This window comes from Pteropus alecto, unplaced genomic scaffold (assembly GCF_000325575.1).
Source record: "Pteropus alecto unplaced genomic scaffold, ASM32557v1 scaffold97, whole genome shotgun sequence".
Taxonomy (NCBI): Eukaryota; Metazoa; Chordata; class Mammalia; order Chiroptera; family Pteropodidae; genus Pteropus; species Pteropus alecto.
Genome location: NW_006439713.1, coordinates 829,649 through 838,196, shown reverse-complemented (window position 1 = coordinate 838,196; position 8,548 = coordinate 829,649). Strand labels below are relative to the sequence as shown.

Genomic DNA, 8,548 nt, shown 5'->3' with positions numbered 1-8,548 from the left:
GCTTCGTGTGTACCAGACCACGAACTGCACGCTCCCCCTACCCGTCACCTCCTCCCCCTTGGCCACGGTACTTGGGGGCGTCTTGGCCATTGCATCCTGCCTTCCCTGGGTGGCTGTACCAAAGCGCCACAGCTGCGGTGGCCCTAAAGCAGCAGGAGTTCGTTCCCTTGCAGCTCCGCAGGCCAGAAGTCAAGTTGCTGACAAAGCCACCCGCCCTCCGAGGGCTCCAGGGGAGGGTCCTTCTGCCTCCTCCAGCTTCCGATGGCTCTGGCATTCCTTGGCTTGAGGCCCCATCACTCCGCCCTCTGCCTCTGTCTTCACATGGCTCTTATCTCTGTGCCTCTGTGTCCTCTCCTCTCCTCACAAGGACACCAGTCACTGCAGCCACGGCCCATCCCACATCTGGGGTAATTTCAACTCAAGAGCCATAACCAATCACATCCGCAAAGGGCCGTTTCCCACTAAGGCCGCGTGCTGAGGTTCCGGGTGCCCGTGAATGCTCAAGGGATTCTGTTCAACCCGCGACAGCCCTCGGCCTTGGTCACTCAGCTGTCTTTCTTCTAACTGTCTGGCCACCCGCTCCCAGGATTCTGTATTTCCTACAGCACCATCTCCCAAACTGGGTTCCGGGAGGTGCCCACTCTTCCGAGAAGTGGACTTCGCGGAAGGGGCGCCAGTGGGAGCCGGAAGGAGACGAGGGGCAGGGGCTTCGTTTACAGGGAGGACTTGAGCATGTGGACGAGGCAGTGGGCGGGCCCAGGTTCTGGTTGCATATTTGTTGAGAGGGAAGGACCAGGGACGGGTTCTGCTGAGCAGGGCAAGGGCGGTGAGGTCCGAAGCCCGCGGAAGGTGAGAACTTAGAGCGAAGGGTAGACGGGGGAGAAATAGGGTGCGTGGGGCTTCAGGGAGGCCTCGGACAGGGAAGGGTGTGGCTCTGATTCCCTCGGTGCCCCTGAAGAGAGGGTGAGGACTGGCTATCGGGAGAGGAGCAGGGATGTTGGCGAGCGGAGCAGGTAGCACTGGGCTCCCATGGCGTCGTCGATGACGGTGTCCGGGAAGAGCCACCATATTCCGGTTTATGACCGGACCTAGCGGGGCTCGGCCACCCCAGTTCGGGCCCGGGAAAGCAGGGAGCTGGCTTTGCCGGAGGGGCCTGTGGCCTGAAGGCAAAGCCCGGAACTTTGGGCATCAGCAGGTGTTTTTGTGGTGAGGGGCTGGAGGGTTCGGCAGGAGGGACATGGGGAAGAGGGAGGGTGGGCGGACAGGGAGGGGCAGCTGTCCGCCTGGGGAGTGTGGAGCCAGGGGAGAAGCGAGCGGGGTGGGACCTTGAACGCGGGGTGGTGGCAGCCAGCGCCGAGGGTCAGTGGAGGAGAAGGCCTTGGGGACCTGAGAGGTGTTGCTGCCAGTCCTGGACATCGGTGCCTCCGAGGTGCCAAGCACGCCTCAGGGCCCTGGGCACCCCTTTCTCCGTAGCCCCCCTGAACTGCCACAGCTCTCAAACTTGCACCCCACTCCACATGCAAAACGCGAGCTCGAGGTCAGGGGCCTGCTCCGTTTTGCCCGCCTCCCAGCTCCGACGCTGAGGCTTGAATGCCCACAGCAGGCGTTCAGTACACACGGTGGGTGCCGAGGATCCCGGAGGATGCTCGTGCGCGGTGGCCTTGGCTGGGGGTTAGAGCTCGCTGGACGGTTTGCCCGTATGGTCGTCATGCAGCTTCTATAGAACACGTAAAAGTACTCTCGCTGGATTCGTGACTGGTTACAAAATGAAAGAGGCCCGTGGTTTATATCAGCCGTCTCGGGCGCCTGCCCGGGGCCCGGCTGACCGCGTGTGTCTGTGTCTCGTGCAGTCATGGAAGTGGCATCGGGCGAGTATGGTGATCAGAACAGCCGCCTGGTCAGAGCCGTCCGGGAAGGCATGTGTGACTCGGACTACAAGAGAGAGTCGGGGGGCGACGCCGAGATGAACCCTTTCCTCTGGCACCGGCCCTCTGAAGAGGTAAAGCGGGCAAAACGATGACGGGGGTCAGCAATGTAGTGACCCGCCACCCGTGGGAGAGCTGCAGGCGGCATTCTGCGCCCAGCCGCATGGGGCCCCTTCTGAGCCGTGAGGAAGTAGTCACAGGCCGGGGGTCCCACCTCCTCTCCGTCCTCCGTGTGTCCTCAGGACCCTGCTCCCATGGAAGGCTGTCACAGCTTCTCGGCCAGCTGCCTCACCCAGTTCTGCATCCTCTTCAAAAGGACTTTCCTCAGCATCATGCGAGATTCGGTGAGCTCGTTTGCAAAGGTCACTGCCGGTCACTCGCTGTTTTTTCCTCCTGATTTCACTTGTGCTCACGTCCACCAGCCAAAGTCAGTCACATGGCCAAGTATAACAACAGGGAGTGTGGTCTCGCTCAGGAAGGCACAGCAAGGTTAGGGCACGGGCGGCTTGTACAGAGGCTTATGGGAAGGTGGTGGTGAGTGGCTGGAGCCATAGTACCCACCCTCCAGTATGGACAGTCCGAGCCCCCCCCCCGGGCCCCTGGAGCCTGGTCTGAGGATGGAGCGGCGTGTAGCAACCCGGGCTGGATCTCTTCAAGAATGGGCCTCTACTACGGCCATCTTTAGTCCCCCTCCGCACAACAGTTGTCACTTGTCCTCTGAAGGCAGACGGCCTGCGTTTGCCATTTTGGAACAAGTCTGGTCTAACAGCAGTAAAATGCTGCTGCCCCTGCTGTGTGTGTGTGTGCGTGTGCGCAAGCATGTGCGTGTGTGCACGTGTGCGCATGTGTGCATATGTGTGCATGTGTGTGCGTGTATGTGAGTGTGTGCACACACGCATGTGTGTGCGTGTATGAGTGTGTGCGTGTGTGCATGCATGTGTACGTGTGCATGTGCATGTGCATGTGCGCACATGTGTGCACGTGTGCATGTGGGTGTGTGTGAGTGTGCACATATGTGTATGCATACATGCGTGTGTGTGCATGCACATGTGTGCACGCACACGCATGTGTGTGCGTGTATGAGTGTGTGCGTGCATGTGTACGTGTGCATGTGGGCGCACGTGTGTGCGAGCATGTGCATGTGTGCACATGTGTGCACCTGTGCATGTGGGTGTGCGTGTGTGTGAGTGTGCACATGTGTGTATGCATACATGCATGTGTGTGCATGCACATGTGTGCACATGTGTGCATGTGCACGTGCATGCATGTGTGGTGGTGCGTGTGTGCGTGCATGTGTGGTGTGTGTGCGTGCACATGTGTGCGTGTATGCGTGGTGTGTGTGTGTGCGTGCATTTATGCATGCGTGGTGTGTGTGTGTATGTGAGAGAGAGAAGGCACACGAGCTGGTTTAGGGCTGGGGGCTGGTTTTTCTGGAGGAGGAGGGGCAGATGCAACAGGAGACCTGCCTGGCCGATGCCTCTGGTGGCCTTGTCCCTGTCATCTGCCACCGCCCGGCCTCGGGACTCCCGGGTGTGTGAGCATAGCCGTGTCTGCTCCCAGGTCCTGACGCACCTGCGGGTCACCTCACACATCGGGATCGGCCTCCTCATCGGCCTGCTCTACCTGGGGATTGGGAACGAGGCCAAGAAGGTCCTGAGCAACTCCGGCTTCCTCTTCTTCTCCATGCTGTTCCTCATGTTCGCGGCCCTCATGCCCACCGTCCTGACGTGTGAGTGCCTGGCTGACCACAGACCTCTCCCCTTCATCACCCGTCATGCGGCCATGCCTGAGCCCATGGCTTGGCCAGGGGATGAGTTTTCGGAACACATAGTGCCTATTTTTTTTTTCAATACCATTTTCTTTGTTGACAGTTGTAGATATTACTGTATTTTCTGTTAGATGAGAAAATACATACCATGTTCAAGCCAAAGGAATGAATCACTAATGGACGACTTTTAATTATGGTGGAGGGCTGATGAGAGATTTCTAAAATGTTTTCTCATCAGGACCCCTCAAATTCCACTGCTTACCTAAAACAGCCCTGGTATAGCAAGTTTGTGAGCGTATAAGGCTACTCTCGGTGGGCTTCCGGCCACGTCTAGATTGTTTGCAGGGTGGACGGCCGTTGGTCACTTGGGGCTGACAGGGTAGGAAGCTGTCGCCTTAGCAGACTCCGGCATGAACTCCTCCTCCCTGTGATGCCACCTCCCTAAAGTGCCCAGCATCTCCAAGTCTGGCTTGCGAGGTCTTGGCCCCGGGAAGGATTCGCGCTTTTACAGTTGCTGCATGAGACAAGTTTCGTAAGAGATGCTTGTACTCATCACTGAGCTAAGGCTCAGTATCGGCATAGATGCCGCCTACGAGATGACTCTCCCAGTTACGGAAAGGGGGCAGTTTTCCCAGGCTAGGAAATCATTCCACATCCCTCCATCCAAACCCTAAGTGTTGTAGGCACTGGCGGGCCCACACCACGGCACGGGGCAGGCGGGGGCAGAGGGCACGGCACGGGCCAGGCAGGAGGCGGGGGGCAGGGGGCGGGGGCACGGCGCAGGACCGCCTGTGCGCGTACTTGGCACGCCTGCTATCTCTGCTTGACCCTGCCCCGTCCTCCTGTCTCCTAGTTCCGCTGGAGATGGGCGTGTTTCTTCGGGAACACCTGAACTACTGGTACAGCCTGAAGGCCTACTACCTGGCCAAGACCATGGCCGACGTCCCCTTCCAGGTGTGTGAGTGAGGGGCGTGTGTTTGAAGAGGGGTGGGGGTCTCCCTCGCACCCTATAGGACAGGGCGGGAAACGCCGAGTCCCCTGAGCGTGACGGGCCCCATGCTTCCAGATCATGTTCCCCGTGGCCTACTGCAGCATCGTGTACTGGATGACGTCACAGCCGTCTGACGCCTTGCGGTTCGTCCTGTTTGCCGCGCTGGGCACCATGACCTCGCTGGTGGCACAGTCCCTGGGCCTGCTGATCGGGGCTGCCTCCACGTCCCTGCAGGTACCAGCCTAGGGGACATCGCGGGACAGGCTCTGCTGGGCTCAGCGCCACCCCGACTCCTGATCCCGCCCCCACTTCCTGTGCTGGCTTTGCCAGGTTGACCCCCAGGGCAGGACTCACCTGGTCCTGGCCAGTCAGGACTGGCAGGTGCCCCTATGTGGTGCTTGGTGTCTGCCAAGCGCTGCGCTGTCCCCACCTCACAGGTGGGGCCACTGAGGCCCAAAGAGGCAGTGTGATTGGGTCATGCAGGGTCAGGCAGCTGACTCAGAGGCCACGTTCTGTTTTGTTGCCTTGGGGGACCCCTTGACCATCCCTTTGCCACCCCCATGGCACCTCCATGTTCCCACCCCACCTAAGTCCCTCCACGTGCCCTTCCTGGACACCCGCGCTGCCCTGCCCCCCGACCCGCCGAACCCCTGTGCGTGTGCAGTTCCGCAGCTCCGTGGCTTCAGGGGGCCGGCTCAGGCCTTTCCTTAAAACAAAGCCAGACCTGTGGTGAATCACGAAACCTCAAAGCGAGCGGCTCGCACCCCAAACCAGACACCTCTGTGTCGCCCTCGTAAGACACACCCTGAAAACCGGTCCTTCCCTGTCCGGGAATATGGCCTTTGGGGCCACCTGAGGGGGGAGCTGGGTCGGACGATAAGCTCTCTCTGTGTCCCCCCACCAGGTGGCGACCTTCGTGGGTCCTGTGACCGCCATCCCCGTCCTCCTCTTCTCGGGGTTCTTCGTCAGCTTCGACACCATCCCGGCCTACCTGCAGTGGATGTCCTACATCTCCTACGTCAGGTAGTGCGCGGGAGGCTCTCCCACTGGGGGCTTTACGGTCGCACGGGGAAGGGGACTGTCATTCACGTGCAGATGCTCAGGGAAGCCACGGCTCGGCTGTCGGCTAAATGCCGGCCGGGTCCTCGCATCAAGAATCCTAGGGGATCGGCGACGTCTAGCTTTTCCTAGTTTTCTGTGCCCCCTGTCACCGTCACGGCCACAGCCACACACGCACGGGGGAAGCGCAGTGACCCAGGCCCCGAAGAGGCCCGGGACGGGGGCGGGGCGCATTCTGGTGCATTTGGGGAGCATTTCCACCTTAGGCACGTCCTTCCTCTCCGAAGTAAGGGGTGCTCCCACCACGCTTCCGATCACTCCAAACCCTAGTACGAACCCAGCGGAAACGGGCCGTGATTTCGGCGTCCGGCGTCCGGCGTGCGGGTTGGCAGTTGCTCGCTTGCCCTGCGCCCGGGGCTGGTTGGGCAGCTCGGGCCTCCAAAGGACGCGCTTGTCTTTGGAGCTTTTTCTGCCCGGCCGAGCCGTTCCACGTGACCCGCAGATCCGAGGCCGGGACAAGCTTTTCTTGTCCCCAATGTCAGTTCTGACCCGGGCACATCGTTTGGGAGGAGAAAGCGGGAGCGGACAGTGGTACAGAGGTCCGGCTGCCCGCGCCGGCGCCGAAGCCCAAAGCCCGAAGCCCACGCCCTCCCCTCCTGGCCCGCACACCTGTCCCGCCAGCGCCGGGCTGGACGGCGCGGTGGACGCTGCGGAGACGTTTCGTTAGCGCGCTGTGCACTGCCTGGGAGGCTGTCGGGCCCTTTCCCGTGTCCGGCTTCTGAAAAGGACGGAGCGTCCGAAGGAATCGCAGGGTCTTCCATCCGCGTCCCTGCCACACGAACACCGATGATTCGTTCCCTTTGGGTTTCGGGTGGAGGCGCCGGAGGAAACGGAACGGGAAAGCGTAGCGAGGCTGCCGCGTGCGGGGAAGGCGCTGGGAGGTCGGGAGGGTGTCAGTGAGGGGGCCTCTCTGGGGGGGGAGCCCCCGGGAATCGGGGCGAAGACGACGGTGTTTCGCCCTCAGCGAATGCAGGCAGCGTCGGGGACCTTGCGGGTGGCGTTCCGGTGGCCTTGCTCACACTGGGCGCGTCCCTCCGCAGGTACGGCTTTGAAGGGGTCATCCTGTCCATCTACGGCCTCGACCGGGAGGACCTACACTGCGACACCGACGAGACCTGCCACTTCCAGAAGTCGGAGGCCATTCTGCGGGAGCTGGACGTGGAGAACGCCAAGCTCTACCTGGACTTCCTCGTGCTGGGCATCTTCTTCATCTCGCTGCGTCTCATCGCCTACTTCGTCCTGAGGTACAAGATCCGGGCAGAGAGGTAGAGCAGCCGCTGCCAGAACAAGGGAACAGAGACGCTGAGGCCAGGCGCCTTGTGGCGTGTGCGGCCAGCCTGCGCCCGAGGACACGGGGCGGCCGTGACGCCAGCCCGGCCACCGCGTCTGGCTCGCGGGCGCCGAGCGCGCGGCCGCCCTGCCCAGCCGGGTCTTCTCCCCTTGCCCTTTCTAGCTTTAACTAGGAAGATGTAGAAAGGATGTTTTTTATATGCAGAATTTTAAAATATCACAACTGGGGCAGAATTCGAAACTGCAGCAAAGCTGGGGACCGGAGGCTTCCTCCGTGCAGTTCCTCCTGGTGACCAGGGGACTCTGGTCCCGGACAGGGACGTGAGCGGACCCTCGGCACGTCGGTCATCCTGGCGGAGGAAGCGAAGCGGGCGGTGGTTTCATGTCGTGACTTGTTTTTCATAGTGACGGTCTGTCTCTTTCCAACGAGAAGTCATTTTCCAAGCCAAAAGTCAATGAATTTCATCCGTTTTAAGAAACTGTATCTTTTTAGTACTGGTTGAAGAGCAGCATTCAGGGTGAATAGCATACTCTGTGTGGACATGTGAAGCCTCCGAGCTGGCGTCATTTACAGACAGAACTCGGGACGGACACAGCAGAGGGGCCCAGGCTGAGGGGACATGGGAACCGTGTGCGCTAAGCCATGCAGAAATTTAAAAAAACGACACAAAAAGCTGTAAGGTGGAGATGGCCAACCCTTTCGAAGCCTTTTATTCCCCCCACGCTTCTTATTTTGAGCAAAATATATATATTTCTTTCTTCTTAACTTTCTGAGCACCTTCATTTTGCCTAAAAAAAAATTTCCAGAAGATCGACCCCACTGAGATTTTACAAACATCTTCTCTGTCCTCACATACCACATCAACTACCTCCTCTGAACCTGGGAGAGCTGGGCTTGGGGACTGTCCCAGTGTGAGCGCCGAGCTCGCCGACATCGTTAGGCCCCGAGGCCTTCGCAAGGAACCGCCGGGCGCCTGGTGCAGCTGACGTTCGCGGCTCCACGAGGCAATGCACTTACAGCCGTGCCTGGGTCCCTCTCCCGAGTCCGGCCCGGCGCAGCTACACTGTCACCTCAGTGCTGGGCCTGTGGAGACCCCCTTCTTTCTGGTGACGAAACCACATAAGTAGATGGCTCTGGGGTGGGAGGGCTGGGCGTTATCTGTGGGGCGAATGGCCTGGAGTCCCTAACGGGGCGCCCGTGTGCGTGTCAGCAGTCAGAGGCAGTGTGGCTGTGGGGCGGGAGGCGATTCCGGCCCGTGAAGGCCACCGAAGGAAGTGGAATTGCTTCTAGAACATCACCGTGCTGGGATTAGGGTCTCGGATGGAAGATGGCGTCTTAGGGCGCAAATTCACCCACGCTCTGACCCTCCGCTGCCTCGTCTGTACATGGTCGTGCTCGGTGGTCTTCACGGCCGTCGTCAGCTCGGACGGCTTCCTCGGATCTGTCCCCAATGC

General features: G+C 60.2%; 1 protein-coding gene across 1 annotated transcript in view; it reads left to right on the top strand.

Moving 5' to 3' along the window:
* Window positions 1–7,859, top strand: part of ABCG1 (ATP binding cassette subfamily G member 1) — a 51,249-nt gene extending 43,390 nt beyond the window's left edge. Inside the window, 7 exon segments of the mRNA XM_006916725.3 lie at window positions 1,851–1,999; window positions 2,168–2,269; window positions 3,486–3,654; window positions 4,547–4,647; window positions 4,760–4,918; window positions 5,589–5,707; window positions 6,844–7,859. Of these exon segments, the coding sequence (XP_006916787.1) occupies window positions 1,851–1,999; window positions 2,168–2,269; window positions 3,486–3,654; window positions 4,547–4,647; window positions 4,760–4,918; window positions 5,589–5,707; window positions 6,844–7,072 (1,028 nt within the window). The 3' untranslated portion in view covers window positions 7,073–7,859.
* Window positions 7,860–8,548: the final 689 nt, after the last annotated feature.